We start from the raw sequence: 18,657 nt of genomic DNA, 5'->3' as shown, positions 1-18,657 counted from the left end.
TTTTTATTTCTCATGTTTGGAACAGCAGTGGTCGCTCTTGTCTTTCTATATCTGAATAACCTAACGATACACCCCCGTCCGCTCAGGAGGGCTTATTAAAAGTAGCAGTGATGAGATACCTTAATTGTGTGCATGCTGGGTATCTTGGTAGGTATTAGCGTTAAGCACCTATAGGTATCCATGGATTCTCTTATCGGGTCTACATCCCTTCCCGAGCAGGCCGGCAGTAATGCACTGATCACCATTGGCATCATTATAGCCGGTATTATTAAGGGGGGGGGGGGGGCGTCCAGAAATCAATACAGGATACCTTTTGCAGCGGTAGTGAAAACGAGGGAGATGGGGGTGGGTGGGTGATGGGGGTGGGTGGGAGGAAGGATGGGATGGAGGGAGGGAGGTGCGGGGGTGGGGTGGTGATGTGTGAGTAGTAGCGGGTCCTCTCTCGCCTCAATGTTGCGGCCAGCCTAGTGGCAGATCGCTACAATCCTGGAGGGAGCCGGGTCGAATGAGCTATTGGGGTTCCCAAATAATAACGGGGACAAACAGACAGACAAAAAAAAGACACACAGACGGATGGACGGAGATAGGCAAGTGTTCCGATAAAACGCGACACCATAACCTGGATTCTCTACGTCTTCTTATTTCCGTTGTTTTGTGTTTCAGTATTTTTTTTTTAAATTATTTATTTAATCGCTGTATTTATTTATTTATTTATTTATCTATCTATCGATTGATTGCGTTTTAATTACTGCCTTGTGACAGAGAGCGAGGGAGGAGGAGCGTCAGGGCCAAGCGCGCGCGTTGTGTTTGTGTGTATGTGTGTGCGAGTGTGTGTGTGTGTGTGTGTGTGTGTGTGTCCGTGTAGCCTTGTCCCCACTTGTTAATTTATTTGTTGATGATAGCCTTTAACGAAGCTGTTTTAAATGTGCTCGCGACGCGATCCGCTGCTTTGCGCGAGCGGATGAATGTAGCCTTCATGCAAAGGAGAGAGGAGAGGGAGCGCGTGCAGCTAGAGACCAAATACAATAGATCAAACCAAATACTACAGAAATCCAAATAAGACTTTATAACTCTGCTGGCCTTTTACACTGTCTTGTCTGTTTCTATGTATCATCATTTATTATGGTGTTTTAAATTGCAAAGCGAATACCAAAGCTAAGCCCGGCCGGTGATGCTACAGGAGTAGGCTAGCGACTGTTCTCATGCCTTTTCACACCTTTAGGAAACATTACTGGTGAGGAGAGAGAGGATAAAATAAGCTCCCGGGCCTCTATGTTTACTCAAGGAGAACGCTTTAGCAGTGCAAAGGTAACAGAGAGACGCAGGTGCATCAACGACAGGCAGGTGGCACACAGCCTTTTATTATAAAGCTACCACAATAGGCCTGTAATTGTAACACAACTTTTCCTGTAGCCTGTAGAAGTGGGGTCTGATCTCCTCTCTATCCGTCTGTGTGTTAGTCTGGACTGTAGGCTAACTGCTGCACTCAAGGGACCATCCTACATATATGTTCTATGCACATTTACACCAAAACTAATGCCGGCCACCAGTCGACATCCACCAATGTAAATAAAAGTGCGCAGCTGGGGCTACATGTGTACACACCTAACGGCGAATGTTGTGAGCTCTCCATACCAAATATTTCCCCAAAGCTGTCTACCAGAGAAACGGACGAAGTCACAGAAGCTTCAGAAGAGGACAGAGCTTATTACAGTATTTCTGTCAGATTATTTGCATCAAAACAAGAAGCCGGAGGAAGATCATGTTTGTTCCCTTGCCGGTGCCGTTCGTGTTTCAGAGAACTGCCCCTGACCTCAACGCCTGGCGTCTCAAGTCCCCTCTGGCTCTCCGCTCCAACTCCGGTAAGACATTTTTCTCTCCTCTCCCTGCTACACCTCCTCCATGTCGGTCAGCCATGCAGACCCGCCCCGCCTTGCTCGGTGCCGATGCACTTGCAGCGGGGAGAGCTTTCGGCGCACACACCCACTTACACACGCACACACACTCTTCCGGCTCCTTTGGGAGGCTTAAACAGAGTCCTTTACGCTTGCGGGGCGGTTGTTAAAATAAAAGAAGCTTTTTCCGAGAGCGCCGGAGTGTCCAGACTGATTGAAAATTAACTGCATAAAATGTCCATTTTTGCTGTCCATTCTGTGGAACGATGCGCCACTGTTCCACCCATGTGTTTGTTAATTTCCACGCCGCCTGTGTGTTCCTTTCTCCGAGTATTTTTCTCTGCCGTCTCCGTCCCCATCCTTCCCCTCTCCTCCACTGCCTGCGCCTGAGCCTCAGCCTCCGTCTCTCCCCAACTAGACTCTCGGCAGGCAGGGAATATTCATGCCAACTTATCGATCCTGCGGAGATCGATTCCTGGGCCGGTGGAAGCAGGGAGAGAGGGAGATAGAAGGAGAGAGTAGGTGCACGGAGAAGTACAAACGCGCAAGAGGAGAGGCAGAAAACATTGTTATTCACTCGTTTATTTCATACAGTTCTGTCATTGTGCTTTATTTTTGTAGATAATTTGTTTGTGACTCGGCTTTGAGCTTGCCGAACATCTCTGATGTTCTGAGTTGCGTGTTGGTCCGGGGACAAGACTCGCATCTTTGTAAACACCACTGGAAACAGATTTCCAGCGACTACATCTCTCTGTCCCGTTGCTGTTTGGTTGCCGCACGGTTGAAAGCGGAGGGATTGTAGAGTCAGGGAGGGGGAGGGTGCTGGCTGGGACCGGGGCGCCGTCTGCGTTTCATCTGCGCTGAAGCGGAATAAAAGGACGCATGGTGGGAGCAGCCAGGCCGGCATCAGTGTGTCACTGATTGTCGTTGTGAGAGAGCTCCAGCTCAGTCCAACCTCGACTGTTTCTCAGACATGCAACAGCTGCTCAGCCTTTTACCCCCGCGAAATGTTTGGAGACGGAAGGATGCGTTGGCTGTAGTGTGTTTTCTGTCCTGCCTGTGTACACTAAAGGACTGCAGAGTGTGGGGAAGTGGTGAAAACTACCATATGAGGTCAATGGGCTTTTATTTCCGACGCATTCAATAGACTATTAAAGTTATTCACTAATGCATATGCATACCGTAACTTACGTATCAGTGCGTAATAGTGAGTAAATGTGGCTGGTATGGACCTTAGCCGGTAGAAGGGCTCTTAAAGGGCCAGGCATCCCCCACCCACCCCCGGTGCTCAGCTCCCCTCTCATTTCCAGATCAGTTCAAGCCCATTTGATTTCAGAGATGCCAGGCTTCACCCTTACTCCAAATACTCAGTCAACAGTGCACAGCTTGTGACAGTGAAGGGATAGGTGATAGAAGGGGCGGAAAAAAAAGAGCAGAGGGATGAGAGGGGCCTGTTACCCAACATATCTCTTGAGATATACACACAGGAGAGAAGTGAGAGGGGTTGGGGGGGGGGCGATGCCAAGGAGCGGGGAATGGTAAGGAGGAGTTTTCGCGCTCCGCACGTTGAAAAATGGCGAATGTCAGAATGAGATAAAAAAAAATGTGGAAAGAAAGAGCGGGAGAGAGAGAGAAGCGGGTGGAAGTAAGAGTAGATGACAGAGTGAAAAACGAGGAGGGAGAGGAAAACCTAGTTTGAGCTTGAGAGGTGAGAGTAAACCACGGATGAGCCATTATGTTGCAGTGTCCCAGGCCAGGGCCAGCATCTGAATAAGCAGGCAAACTGATGGGATGTGTACACAGGCGGCTGAATTCCTTAGATGGTGGGATAACAGTGATTCACAATGGTATGCTGATTTTATTCCATTTTGATAACGCAGCACAAGGTGCTGTCCTTTTCAAACTTAGAGGGTTTGTCATTAAAAGGGTGCAGGGTCACTTCGGCATCTGAGGACTGAAACAAGTTTCTACAAGGACTGTGCACTGGGAAACAACAAGGGACGGCATTTTCATCACAGATTACTCAGAGAAGTACTGAGACAGAGTCGACACACCACAGAGATGCCTTCAGTAACTTGTTGTCTTGTCCAGCCGATGTGCCCTTGAGCTCTAATCTGACATTCCCAGATTCCCAGCCTCCACTGGTATTTCACACAGGACATTTTAATACCCCCGCACACACACACACAAAGGATGGGGGGGGGTGTAGGGCCCTTGACTTGAGCTCTCAGTTAACTTGTCTCTTTGACTGGTGGCAGCTCCTTGACTCCTCTGAGTTCGAGCTCTGTGCGGGGTCAGAGGTCACAGCAGGAGTGTTTGACTCAGCCCCACCTGACCCTTCTCCGCCCCCTGTGTTTTCACTCTCTTTCATGTTACAACAGGCCTCAAGCACTCCAGCACAACCCCTGTGGGGGCACACACACACACACACACACACACACACACACACACACACTCACACACACACACACACACACACACACACACACACACACGCACACACATTGTCATGAAACAGACGAACCATCATATAGCATAAAAGAAGCATGTTAGACTGTTTTCCACCTGGATAGCAGGCTGCTCTAACTGATCCAGGTTTTGTTCTATTTTTAATGGCATTGTGTCTGTGAAGGTACAGGTCAGGGCCACTGCGATGTGAACTATTTGTGTGTATGTGTGTGTGCGTGTGTGCTTGTGTAGTAAAGTGGTTTGTGAAGCCATCAGCATTAACTGGTGTATGAAAGTTTAATGGGACATAGAGGAGAAACCGCAGGTTTCCCACACAGTGCAGGGTTTGATATGCTGTGATATGATATGATGGGACATCAAGGAGACTGGAGACTGCCTCTCTCTCTCTCTCTCTCTCTCTCTCTCTCTCTCTCTCTCTCTCTCTCTCTCTCACACACACACACACACACACACACACACACACACACACACACACACACACACACACACACACACACACACAAACAAACTCTTACACACACACACACACCTAGATTCAGTTCATCTCAGCTATGCACCTTCTGTCACACACCATTAACCACCATCTCCTACCGTATACTGTCCAACTCTCTCTTTCACATACACACTCCCTTATACCCACACACACACCACAGATTTTAGTCTCTCAGAAGGTGTTTTATTCCTGTCTCTGCATTTCAGACGGAGTAACATTTAACAATACAGTTATTGATATTTGTGTTCCTCATCACATTTCCTGACGGTGAAGGCCCAGTCTGATGTCTTTATTTCACACAGTTCCAATAAAATGCTCAGTCTTAGTCCATTAATCACCACGTCTAGAGTTCTGTGTCTGTGCTTCCTGGCTACTTTCAAGACATTTCTACATGTGTACGGGGCGCTGGCACATGTCTTCGATTGCTACATGATGTGAGACCATGCATGTGCTTACCCATTTGCTCTGTGTGTGAGAAAGAGAGAGAAAGAGTGTGTGTGTGTGTGTGTGTGTGTGCACAAGCATGAGCACACGTGCAAACTAGTGTGTGTAGGTATAGATCGGTTTGTGGAGGGGAGCGTGCAAGTCGCAGTGTTAACATGATTGCAAATGACAAAATGTCAACCTGGGTTTGTTAGCAACATAATGGGGAATCAATAGACACGAGAAAGATGTCAATACTACATGCTTTATTGCATTAAGCTACCTCTCTCCTTCTCTGTAGCCCTCTCTCTCTCCTCTTCTTTTCCCTTTCCCTCCCACTCCCTCCTGTTCTCTGTCACAATACAATTCTCTCTCCCTCCTCTACTCTCCCTGTGGTAGTAGAATTAGATTGCAGTATATGAGCCAGCCACGGGGTTTTGAATGCAGCAGGCTGATGGCAGAATGCTTCAGGAGCTAATGGGCTATCGGTTCGTCTATTTACGTATATTAGGCTCTCGTGGATGGCCCCAGCACGCTTTGACAATGTGACGAGGCCCAAAGGAGCCGCAGCAGTGACGTCGTATACTTAACGGATGCATTTGTGTAATGAGACTAACAAAATATCAAAACTTGTTCAGAGAAAATGATTCATCATGGGCCATTGCTACAATCATCTCAGAAAACAGAAAAGACTTGTTTATGAGAATATATCATAATTTGTGAGCAAGTAATGACACCTGCTTTTGTAATTACATGCTTTGTAATTCTAGTATTAGTCTTGTCTTAAAAATTGATATCTACCACTTGGGAATTAAGCCTGTTTCATGGTTTTGGATTAAACCACACAAATCCAGTCTCTAAGTGTGTAATGATAACGTGTGTTATTTGTGTTGCAGCAGGATTTGAAAATTCCTTTTAATCCTATTAACTGTTTACCTTTTTATGGATTTGCACAGGTGTGCGTATGCTCCAGTAGGATGTATTTATATATAGCATGTGGATGGGTGTGTGTGTGTGTGTGCACTGATGTGTGTGTGCGCACTGATGTGTGTGTTGGCTGAGACTAATGTAGTATTAATGCTGATGAGGTCCCACAGCTCATTAGCAGCAGTGAGTGGTATTGAGTTTCTCCCAGGGAACAGGACAGACTAGGACACACACGCACACACGCACACACACACACATACATACGCAGTACATCCTCATCAACCTTTAGCCCATTAATAAGCATAACCACACACCTATATACACACTCACATACACCCTTTCTCACCAAACAATGACCTTTACACAAATGCTTTTAAATATGCATACTCTAACAAAGACACTTTATAGCATCCACAGTAGGAAACATATTCATCCATAGGCCATCCATTATTCTTCAGTGTGTCCTCTGCTCACTGTGTCATAGGACTGGCACACGCACATTCACAGACTCGCACTCGGAGGAATAATTTTGTGCAGTCGGTCGCTGTGTCCAGTGAAATACAGCCCAGCATTAGTCCTAATCAGAGGCCGGGTGAGCAGGCCACTTAATCAGAGCAATCACCTGGAGAACACACACAGAGAGGTATAGATGGAGTGTGTGTATCTGTGTGTTTCTGTGTGTATGTGTGTGTGAGGGCAGTTAATCAACATATCAGCAGGAATAAACACATACAAACGACCTAACTCCGTTCTGGCTATTGATTTATACCACTTTCTGTGATTCTTGTTGCTTCTCCCTCTCTCTCCTTCAATAACATGATGATGATGTACATACAGAGAACTCAAGCATTCTTGACCTCTACATGGGGGAGCTCCGAGTGTGTGTGTGTGCGGACGCTTGGTCAGCAGTGGCTCGGCTGTTATCAGGGTTGGCCTCGCCACATGCCGCCAATCACCCTCATCAGACTAGGCAGTCAAAACAAGCCTTTGAAGTCCCGCTGACCATATTGAACACTTGATTAGCTGATTTTTTTTTTTCAGCCAGGATCGCCTGATTTGTTCAAACATCAGTGCAAAGGCTCAGTGGCAGGCTCCCTGCATTCCCCTGGTCAGAGGGGCCAAAGCTTCATGCATTTCTTCGTTGCAACGCACGCAAGGTCTGAACAGTCTATTTGCTGAGATGACTGTGGTCTCATAAACAGACCAACAATGTGTTTTCGCCAGCCGCTGTCTTTTTTGTTGTTGATTGCCGCAGGCTGTCACCTCTGCCACCCCGCTCATGTGCCAGTACATTTAGATAATAAAAAAGACCAATAAAATCCAGGGGTTTGATTGGGTGTCTCCCCTTAGCCCAGCAGAGCAGATGACTAAATCAGGGGTCCTTCTCTCCATTTCATTTAGCTGATAAGATTTATGGTAATGAAGGGGTCCTGTTAACCTTTAGGGTTTCACCGCTGTCCTTCAGAGTGAGGGTGGATGAGAGTGCTTACTGATCGGGTTTTGAGGCGGATGCAAGCGAACACGTCTGCTATAAACAATGTCACATCATCGCAAATGCACCCTCTGGAGTGTGCGCACACATGCACACACACACACACACAAAACGAAGACTCTCCAAAAGCAGCTCAGCTCTTTGAGAGAGTTGAATGCATGTTTAATCTCCCTCCTCTCTTTCTCTTCTCAGCCTTTTCCCTTTTCTTTATCCCCTCTATCCTTCCTGCTCTCCATCCTTCTCTCGGCAGGAGCACTCTGTTCTGAAATTAATCTGTTGTACTCCACCACCTCTTCTTACTCTCATTCCCTGGTGCAATCTCTCTTACTCTGCCTTTCTTTTATAAGTGCATAGTCCCACTCTTTTTCTCATTGCTTGTGAGAGCAAGTGCCAGGATATTGAAAATAGCAGAGAGTTAAGAAGGAATTTTATACAACTGCTTTTAAATGCTAAAAATCACATGTAAATAAATCATTTGTTTTCATGTCTAAATTAGCATTTTTGAACAAAAGCCATTAGTGACTGATATCAAGTGATGGCTAATTGCTCCAGCTGGGCTTCTTTTATACCTCCAATATGTCCATACCAACCATCTTCAGTGATTGTCTGTAAATATTAGGGGGGATGAAAAGGAGGAGGGGGTGACAGAGGGAGGCATAAACCCCTCCTTTTTCTGTACAAGGGCTGCACCCCTCTGTCCCTTTGTCTGCTTGTAAAGGGGACGAGGGAGGAGGCACAGAGCGGGGGGTGCCGAAGGAGTGACTAAGTGACCTCTCTCTCCCCTTTCTTTTGACGCTCCCATGTTCTGTCCATTTTGTTGTGCACGTCCCTCTCCCTCCCTCCTCTTTCATCCTCTTTCGTTCCCCCTTTTTTCAGCCTGGTTAAGTCGCCATGGCTATTGGCCTCACATGTCCTGTTCTCTCTCTCTCTCTCTTTCTCTCCTCTCCTCTCATTCCCTCTCTCTCTACTCGCATCTTCGGCAGGAGCCGCCTGGTTGCCAAAGTGTCTGTAGGACACATTAAGGCCCATAAAAGCCTAGTCTGCGGTCGCACTCTTAACCACCAGTCAGAGGTAGTGTACAAAAGTGACTTTAAATGAGTCTGTGATTACCCTGGAACATGGAGAGATACTGAAGTGGCCAAGAGAGTGTGAGACAAGGCCAGAGCATCGGAAAGAGGGAACGAAAGAGAGGCTCTTGGATGTTTCTTGAGTCTCTTAAGGAAAATTGAACAGAAACAAATATTTGTTTCTCCCACAGCTAAGAGCTAAAAAGGCTACCTGAGTGGAACAAGCAATGAAAAGTTGCAACCCAAATTTCCTGCCGACCACCCCCTTCATCACAACCTGCTCGCCCCTCCCCTCCCCTCCCTGTCACTCCTCTGCCTAATTGGCCACATGCTGCCTTGAGTGACAAGTGTAATCATCAGTCAAATTATGATCGGGGGAGAAGGTGGAGGCCAAGGGAGGTGGAGGAGGAAGAGAGGGACAGCAGAAGGTGGTGGTTGGGGGGTGAGGTGGGGGTTTGAAAGGAAGTGCTTTGATCAGAGATAGAGAGGGGGTGAGCGGGCAAACAGACAGAGCTACATGGAAACCTGCTGTCCACACACCTGCTGCTTCATAGATGGGCAACATTAGCACCATCAGACCTCAGTGAGCTGTTAAACATCACAGACAAGCTTTCCAACAGTCCTCTGTGACCACATGTTAATGGACAAAAGGTGTATTGATTGTCGTTACAATGTAAATAGTTTCGAACTTGAACTGGTTTCTTTTCCTCTGCTTTTCATTGTAACCTGAACAGCAACAAACCTCCTCTGCTGTAATTACAATTGCAACGCAGAGTAGAACAATGAAATCACTGGGTGTGGTAGCAGCACAGTCTTTGATTCTCATTCGGACACAACAGGCCAGGTCCGTGTTATATTTGGGTATACTTTGTTAGCGAGAGCAGATGTTAGCTATCCAGCCAGCTAACAAGGTTTACAGTAATTAGGAGTGCTGATGAAGCGCTTTGATTCTCCGGCTGTGGCGGTCCTCTCATTAGCGGCTAGCTAGCTAGCGCTGCAGCAGGCGCTCCAGTCACATCCTATTAGGCGGCTCAATGTACACTCTGAATTAGGAGCAGGAGATTAAGTGGAGATGAAAACTGTCTGCTTACACACATGGATATGTGTACACACACACACACACACACACTCACACACACGCATGCACATGAACACACACAAAGACACATAAATTCAGACTGTTTTGAAAAGACCAGGAAAGTCCTCATACGCTCATTGTTATAATGAGGTTAGTAAAAGAAAATTCCTCCAAAAATGTTTAAAGACACTACTGGAGCCAGTGTTGTACATTAGAGAAGAGTGCTTATTAGAGAAAAGGACAAATGCAACAAAGAGAAGGGAAATAGAATCACAAGTTTTAAGACATGAGACAAGTTTGCTCATGTCTGTATACATGAATCTCCCAGTGTCTAATCCAGGTGATGAAATATCTCCTTGCGTTTCCTACAAATTAAAGAAAACAATAAGACAACCTTGAAAATACTCCAGCCCCCCCGTTCTGCTCCTCACTATTTGTCAATACTCTCTACACGCTCCTCTCTGCTCTCTGCTCTCTCCTCTCTCTCTCTCGTCGTCTTTTGTGTGATGGAGTGATTATTGAGGACGTGGCTCCTGTGTTTAACGCTGGTTGATGAAGTCTGCCTTTGTCTGTCTGCACTAACCTGTCGCAACCGGGACACCGCTTATAGCAAAATCAATACACAGAGTAGAAGAGAGAGAGAGAGGCAGGGCAACAGAGGGAGAGAAAAGAAAGGAGAGAGGGTGGGGGGGTTGTTGGAAGGTAGATAAATGCAACAAGAACGAGGATAGAGCAGGAAGTCGTTGGAAAGAAAAAGGAAGTTAGTGAGATGGAAGAAAATTTAAATATTTGACTCTGTGGCTGCTGAAATGTGGTGATGGTGAATGACTTTTTTCACTCACAGTGCCTGTGTGTCTGTGAATCAGGTCTTTTGCCTGTGTCTGTGCGTGGCCTTGACCAAGTATAGCCAAGTTGTATCACTTGTGGTGTGTGTGCATGTGATTGTTTAAGTGTGTGTACATGAGCAGAATAGGACAGTCCCTATCTGTGTGTGACAATCGGTTCTCTGTGTGTGTGTGGAGCATCGTTTGCTTCCACTCCCCAGAGTCAAAGCCTGTGTGAAGATGAGAGGGGAGCAACAGAGGAGTAGGAGTCTGACGAAGGAGGAGAGAAGGATAGAATGGGGAGAAGGAAAGGTGCAGCGGGTGAGTTTGGGAGGGGTGGGGGGCAGTTGTGTGAGAGAGGCACAGCTGGGAAATGAGAAATGCAACCCCCCTCCCCGTACCACCAACTTACACTCACACATAAGGCATACACACACACACACATACACATGATCCCCATCTCTTTATCCTCCCCTCAGGAAAGAAGGGGTGGAGGTGGAGGTGGTGATGGTGGAGGGGGGTGAAGGGAAGAGAGAGGCAGGGGGGGATAGGAAGAGATGGAGAAGGGGACAGATAGGGGCATTAAAATTCATGGCCTTTTTTTTATTTTCCCTGCTGAAAATCAATAGTGTTTACTATGAATGAGTGGAACAGTGGACAACAGTGGTGCCGGGGGGACAGAGAGAGACAGAGAGGAGGAGGAAGAGGAGGAGGAGGAGGAAAAGAGAGAGAGAGAGGGAGGGAGAGGTAAAGAAAGAGGAGGAGGGGTGACTTTATTGCGATAGGCAGAAGCACCAGAGGCCAAGGTTAAAGACCAGCAGGGGCAGAGAGACAGAGAGAGACCGAAGCACTAAGTAAATTCAGCTGTCTTCTAAAACAGACATACTACCCTGTAAATGCATATTTACTATGGGTTATCATAATAATGTAATGTAATGTAAATCATAAGCTGGCCAGCTGTAATGTTCCCTGCAGTAAAAACTACAATTCAACTGTCTTTACTTTTCTGACTTTCCATTCTTCATTCCTCGCTTCAGCTGACTCTACCTTTCAAGAAATCTGTGTGTGTGTGTGTGTGTGTGTGTGTGTGTGTGTGTGTGTGTGTGTGTGTGTGTGTGTGTGTGTGTGTGTGTGTGTGTGTGTGTGTGTGTGTGTGTGTGTGTGTGTGTGTGTGTGTGTGTGTGTGTGTGGTGTTAATTGGGAGCCCACAAACACCACCAACATGGTCTCTCACAAACAAACAGCCAACCCGCACACACTCACAGACACACACAAACTCCATACCAGTTCACACTGAGCTGTTCAGCAACCCTGACCCTGTTTCCTGCTGCTGAAAGCCTAGAAGTTCAGGATGGCTTACCAGAGTTTTGATTAAGCACTGCCTGTATGTCTCACACCACTTGATCAAAGAAGAAAAACAGTGTTTTGTCATCTGTTTTTTTTTTTTACTGTATGTGGCCCCTATGTGTTTTATAGTAATCAAAGCTTTTAAAACAGTTATGTTGTTTTTCTGCCAGCAAAAAAAATGCCAGTAAATAGAAAATAGACCATTTAAGGTTCCCAAACTCTGCTTCTACATTATAGCAAAGTTTTGTTTTTCTTGTTTTTTTTCTCTCTGGGACAAAGTGGGCTTTTTCTTCCTGCTGTATTCCTTTCTTTTGTACATGTATGATATCAGATTCTCACCATGGAGTCTGTGTCTTCATGTTGTTTTACGTTCAGCTGTGGTGGACGGCATGAGCGTGTATGTGCATATGTGCCACCATGTAGGCGTGCATGGCTATCTTCCCCATGTCACTGTGCACACACTGGTGTGTTTGTGCATTGTCGTGCATGTGGAAGTGTGTGTGTGTGTGTGTGTGTGTGTGGGTGAGTGAGCTGTGCAGGGGGTGATATATATTCAGGCAGCTCATGCATTATGGAGAGTGCAGGTGAGAGCGTCTAAATGTGAACTGCTGGTATGTGGAGGGTTCAGGGCCAATCTCACCAAAGCCTTTTGTATTAGCATAGCATCTCCATTTCAAATCGGCCTGTCAAAGCCAGCGGCATGTTTTATTCAGCAACAGATATTGATCACATATTATGCATACATACGAAATCTATATTGCATACCAAATCTGAGCCTTTGATATGTATATGATACTGCTTTGCAAATATGCCGCATGCAAAATGCAGGTGTTTGTTATGTGCATAAACTCTGCAACACTTTGGTGATGCAAAATATATTTTTGTCTTTGCATTTACTTGTTGTGGTGACTGCATGCAGTCATTTTGATCAGGCGCTGAAGTTGGGAATGAGTTGTTTACTGGTCAAAGGAGAAGAGAGAGGCAGTCAAAGATCATCCATTCAGCTGCCGTGTGTGTGTGTGTGTGTGTGTGTGTGTGTGTGTGTGTGTGTGTGTGTGTGTGTGTGTGTGTGTGTGTGTGTGTGTGTGTGTGTGTGTGTATGTGTGTGTGTACATTGCACCTTGTGCAGGGATGAGTGGAGTTTGCCGAGGTCAGAATGGCACAGTGGTTCTTTCCTGTGGGCGTGGGCATGTGTGTTTGTTACTCCAGCACCTCAAAAGACCAAAGTGGGTGTTGTGGGCTAACTTCAATTTCTCAATCCACTTACCAAGCTTCTAGCTTCTTGGTTGAAATGACCTCCAAGCACCCATATACATTAACAGCCAACATTTCACTATACCAGGCCTCACATTCTCCATCAACATGTTTTTCCATCAATATTTCTCCATGTGTTAAACCGGAGACCCGAGGCCATCTCTGCCTCTCTATCGTGTGCCGGTTTTTACCATCACGCTGCTTCGGCGCTGCACTAAATCTCCCTTCTCTAAATGACTGGAGTGGATGAGAGGTCACAGTATATGGGGGAGGAGGACAATGCAGGCTTTAGCTGTGATGGAGCTTGCTTTTTCACCCTTTATTATCAGAGGTGGCCCATTTGCCGAATGGGATATGAGGAAAGTAAGCACCGGTTTGTTAGGGAATGACCACATTTTTCCCAACCACGACGACCCCCCCCCCCCCCCCCCCCCCACCACCACCACCACCTCCAATTTTCTTTTTGAGGTTGAATTCAGTGTTTCATTAGCTGCCCGTCTTCTACCTCTTGAATTTTTTTCAACCATCTTGTCCACCCCTCTCTCTCTCTCTCTCTCTCTCTCTCTCTCTCTCTCCCTCTCTTTCTCTCTCTCTGTACTCTGTTCCCTTAGCGACCGTTTCCAAGGTGCCCATTCCCAAGGGCTGGAGGAGGGATCCAGTGATGTCATGCATGCATAACTTTACACCTGTAATTCATGTCCTGCTCTCCTTTCCTTTCCTCTCTGTCTTTTTTGTGCTTTTCTGTCTTTTCTTTCCTTCCATTTATTTTCTGTACTGCTCTTTTCTTCCATCTATGTCACCCCATCTGAAATGCTTTTGCACGCACACCCCCTCTCTTTTTGTTCCTTTCTCTGTGGCTTTATTACACACCTGAAACTGCTTTTCCACCCCTTCTCGCCAGAATAAAATTCACTTTTGATTTAGTAATCACTTTGGTTTGTTCCAGATTTTGATTTAAACTTGTGGTAATGTCAGTGTTTTATTTCATCAGTGTGGAACAGTGACGCTTATCTTTTCACTAGCTGTTAAGAGACAGACAGTTGAGCAGCCCTCTGTCCACAGTGTACATGACTCTCTACATCTGCTCCATGTTTAAAAGGTCATTTGTCAAACCTGACATTTTCTGCCCTTACCAAAGGTTTCCTCAATATCCAGCCCAGCTCCCCCATTCAGAGTTTATGTTTTTTCATCTATTTGTTTGCTTTTGTATAAACCTTTTCTGACAATATGTTCCTCTTCTGTGTCAAAATACATCAAGAGGGTAGGAGGCTGAATTCTATCATCTTGTAATGTCCAATAAACTAAGGAATGACAGATGCGGTCCCCCTGTGTTGTTGCGTGTGTATGTGTGTGTGTGTGTGTGTGTGTGTGTGTGTGTGTGTGTGTGTGGTGTGGGTCTCTGGGTTGCCTGGGTAATCGGGCCAGGGATTCCAAGAAATGTAAGTTGCAACCATAAGTGTGGAGACTGGGTACTTGCACACACATTCAGTGGGGTCTGATTAGGGATCAGTGCGTGTGTGTGTGTGTGTGTGGGGGGGTGTATGCCAGCAGGATGTTTTTACTCGGGACAGGTTGTCACTCTCCTGTTTCCCCCCTTGTGCCTTTTGTTCCACCCCTATTCCACCATTTTGTTTTTTGTCCTGGACAAAAAGAGGCCCCACAGCAAGGCCCCCTACCTGAACACCGCCTCCTTCCTGATATTTTTCAAAGCTCCCCCTCAAACACACTCTCTCCCCCTCTCTCATCTCAAATCCTTTCTCTTATCACCTCTCTCTCTCAAATGTAATTCAAATTTGCTTAATTGGCATGGCCAGAATTGTATGTTGTCAAAGCATTTTGTTCAAGGTTTACAATATAAATATGGTAAATGGCAAATGTTAGTAAGATGATAATAAATTGATAGCTCACTATATACTTTAAACAAGTACATTATTATACTACATACTATAAAATGAAATAAAATGAAATCATTCAAAATAAATAAAAGAATACATATGAGATAGATAAAAGAGAGATTACATGTTGTTAAAGTGGTTTCTCAGACTATGGCATTCTCTATCATATTTTTCTGCTTCTAAAGCATGGTCATTTTTTTCCCCAAATTTTGTATTGAGGTTTTGTTTTGGTAATGAACTTGGCTCTTCTCAGGAAGGACGCGGGACTATGAGGTGATTTTGGTGTAGAGGCCGCAGTTGCTTTTGTAGGCCCAAAAAAAAAACTTTAAAAAAAAAAATCACAATTGAATACAAATACAAACAAAATGTTTTCATGTCATTCATGCGTGCAGGGAACCAGCAGGTCAGCCAACGCAGCCAGAGGAAGTCTCTAATGTGCATTCTCTTATTTGCCTCAGCTGGAAAAGGGACCAAGAGCACATGATCTGTGGGCCCCAAAAAAAGTCTGAGGAAACTCTAAAAACTTTTGTCATATGCACCTGGTGAGCATCTTACATTGGAATAAATGGGCTCCCCAGCTGGGAACACGGTATTTAGTTCTCTCAATAAATCCACGATCTTTGGCTTTTGTTGTTGACAGAACTGACGGTCAGTTTTCTCTGGGTTGCCAGGTTTGTCAGTGGTCAGGTTGTGGTGACTCGCTGTGTATTTAGTTAACGTCATTTTTTTAGTCTCTCTCCCTCTGTGTCTGCTGAGCTGTGTGCTGTGGTGATGGGAGGGCTCTGGTGGGCTTGTTGAATGAACTCTGTGGTTGTGCTGACAAATCAATGATAAAGAGTAATGACATCAACAATGTAATGTATCTCCTTGTGCTTTCATTGACTCTTCCTGTCTCCCCTCTTACCATTTATGCCACCTTGGGTCTTTGCCATTTCTTTGCACCATAAACGATGTTTCTATCTCTTTATGTTTGTCATTATATGTATCTTTTATCTCTGTCTTTTGTTTCTCTCTATTGGTCTGTCTATCCCCTAACTCACTCTCTCTCTCTCTCTCCCTTTCTCTCTCCCTCACCCCCTCTCTCTCTATTGATCCAGTCATAGTTTTCTCAGTCTTCACAGTACTGGGCCGCTCTAATCAATACAGATAATTGTCTGCTCTCTCTCGATGCCAAACATAGTCTCCCCCTCTCCCCTCTTCCTCCCTCTCTCCCTTTTTATCAATGAACCCCGGTCTTCCCTCACCCCTCCTCACCCGCCCCGCCCTCTCCCCCTCTAGACGGGGATTCCCCCTCCCCTAATGACGGGAGATAACCTGCTTTCTTTACCGATTTTCTCCCACCCGCCCTCCCCCACACACATCCCTTCCTCGCCCGCTACCTCCCTTTCCTCCCTCGTTCATCGATTACCGTGAGAGTTGGGGCCCGGCCCGACCGCCCTACAGATGTAAACACACACAGCAGTCGTGTTGTGGTTTAGTTGCTGTTCGACCTCGCCTCATGTGAGGGTCCTTTGGTTAATCAGTGGGATCCCGTGGTTTTCGCCTGGTTACGGCTGCTTTCTGAGATGACCGTGGGCGTATTATCATCAGGAGGATGACATTATGCACACACCATCTCACCTGAGGCCTCTCATTCCCAAAATATGGTCTTTCATCACTCAGACTTCTGACGTCAAGGCAGACATCCTTGAACAGTAGAAGGTCCCAATCCATATTCTACAAGTACAACTTTATAGATCAGTGGCGTGCCGTCAGGACAAGCAGCCGAATGAAGCCGACTTCACTACCTTCAAAAGTCACAAAGCATCAAAGAAAAAGCGTGTCTGTGCTACTTGCAGCTCATTTCTGTATTTGGTTGTGTTGTGTGTATTTGCAGAGCATGTGTTGCTAACTTGATGGAGATATTTTCTTAATTTGCTTGTATTTAGTATATTTGCATGTGTTTTCTTAAGCCGCAGTGCATCCAGCTCGCTTGGCCATCGTACTTTTTTCCCAAGCCTTGAGACGTAGCAGTATCTAATAAACAGGCAAATTACACTGTGATTTATCATCTCAAATCAGTATAAATTGTCTTTCTACCGCCAGAAAAAAAAATTTATCAGGAAAGAAAGAGAGAAACCTCAGGAAGAGCAACAGAGGAGGAATCCCTGGGATGCTGGACATGCAATAAGTATTGTATATTCAGAGTAAATAAAAGTAGCAGTATTGCAAATACAATATGGAGAAACAGAATGACAGTATTGAGTAAATAATGTGTCAAGTGTACTAAGTAAATATAAAGTGTAATAACTTAAAGAGTTTCAAGGAAAATGCAAAAGAGCTAAGACCAGAGCGAACAAGTGAACATCCACATCCGCAGCATTCATATTCTGTCTCTACATGTGAAATCCTGTGTGTTTAATAATGAATCTACCCATCCAGCCAACAAGGCAGGTTGTGTGTGTGTGCGTGCGTGCGTGCGTGCGTGCGTGCGTGCGTGCGTGCGTGCGTGCGTGTGTGTGCACATGGATGCCTGTGTGTGAATTCCTCTGCGAATCAGATGTGTAGCATACAGCACTCGTCTCTGATGTATACTCTATCACTGAACTCAATCTGGAGCTGCACGTAAACCACACAAGCAATATCAGTGATATATATATATTTATATATATAGTATATGTATTCAGTGTTTACACAAATATCTCATATCCACTCACATCTGCTGCAACTGATAGCTGAGGCAGTGCCGTGTTTCTGTTTGGTCTTTTCCACAAGAGGAGTAAGTGAGATAGAGTTGGAAAAGGTAGAAACAGTTTCAATCATGATGCAGGTCAAAATAAAATGATTTGCTGTAATGTGGGAAAACAGAAGATAGCAATAGCATATCATTTGTATTTGAATTGTACTAGTGTATTGGAGTTTTATGAATATGTTTGTGCATCAGTGAGTTATCTGTATGATTGCATGCGGATGTGTGTCTGCGTCTGTGCATGTGTGTGTTTGTTTACGAGCAGCCCAGCATGTGCGCATACATGTGTACATCTGGGACATACAGAGAGAGTCTGGAGGCAAGGCTCAGGTTTACACGTGTGTGATCAGACTAAGCAGGGCTTAAAAGGGCCAGCAGTTGGATGGAGCAGAGAGGAGAAGGGTGGAGGGAGGGGTATATTGTCCTGGAGGAGATTTAGGGGGGGAGGGTTGTGGTTGGATGGGAGACAGCAGGGATGCTCCACGCCCCCTGGGAGTTGAACCTACAACCCCCTAACCTTCCTCTAGCCCTCTGGTCATGGACTTGAACCCTGTAACCCCCTGATGGACAATCTGTTCTTCTCCCCAGCCTCACTGCAGTGCTGTGCATGCCATTAACGGATAAATAGGCTGTGTGTGTGTGTGTGTGTGCACAGACTTTTCCATGTATGAGTCAAGTGTTTGGTCAGTTGGCTGTGGCTTTGACATTGGGTCTTGCCCCCTTTTTTATTTAAAGCTTGTCAAACAGAAGAGGTGAAAAAAGAAG

At 45.8% G+C, this 18,657-nt stretch overlaps 1 protein-coding gene across 1 annotated transcript in view; it reads left to right on the top strand.

The window, feature by feature from the left end:
• Positions 1-1,762: 1,762 nt before the first annotated feature.
• The window catches only part of pou2f2a (POU class 2 homeobox 2a), a 39,052-nt gene continuing 22,157 nt past the window's right edge, over positions 1,763-18,657 (top strand). Inside the window, exon 1 of the mRNA XM_041044188.1 lies at positions 1,763-1,862. Coding sequence (XP_040900122.1) covers positions 1,763-1,862 — 100 coding nt within the window. The remainder of the gene's footprint in view (positions 1,863-18,657) is intronic.

Source organism: Toxotes jaculatrix, chromosome 8 (assembly GCF_017976425.1).
Source record: "Toxotes jaculatrix isolate fToxJac2 chromosome 8, fToxJac2.pri, whole genome shotgun sequence".
Taxonomy (NCBI): Eukaryota; Metazoa; Chordata; class Actinopteri; family Toxotidae; genus Toxotes; species Toxotes jaculatrix.
Note: the sequence above shows the minus strand (reverse complement) of the source record. Positions and strands in the feature narration are given on the sequence as shown.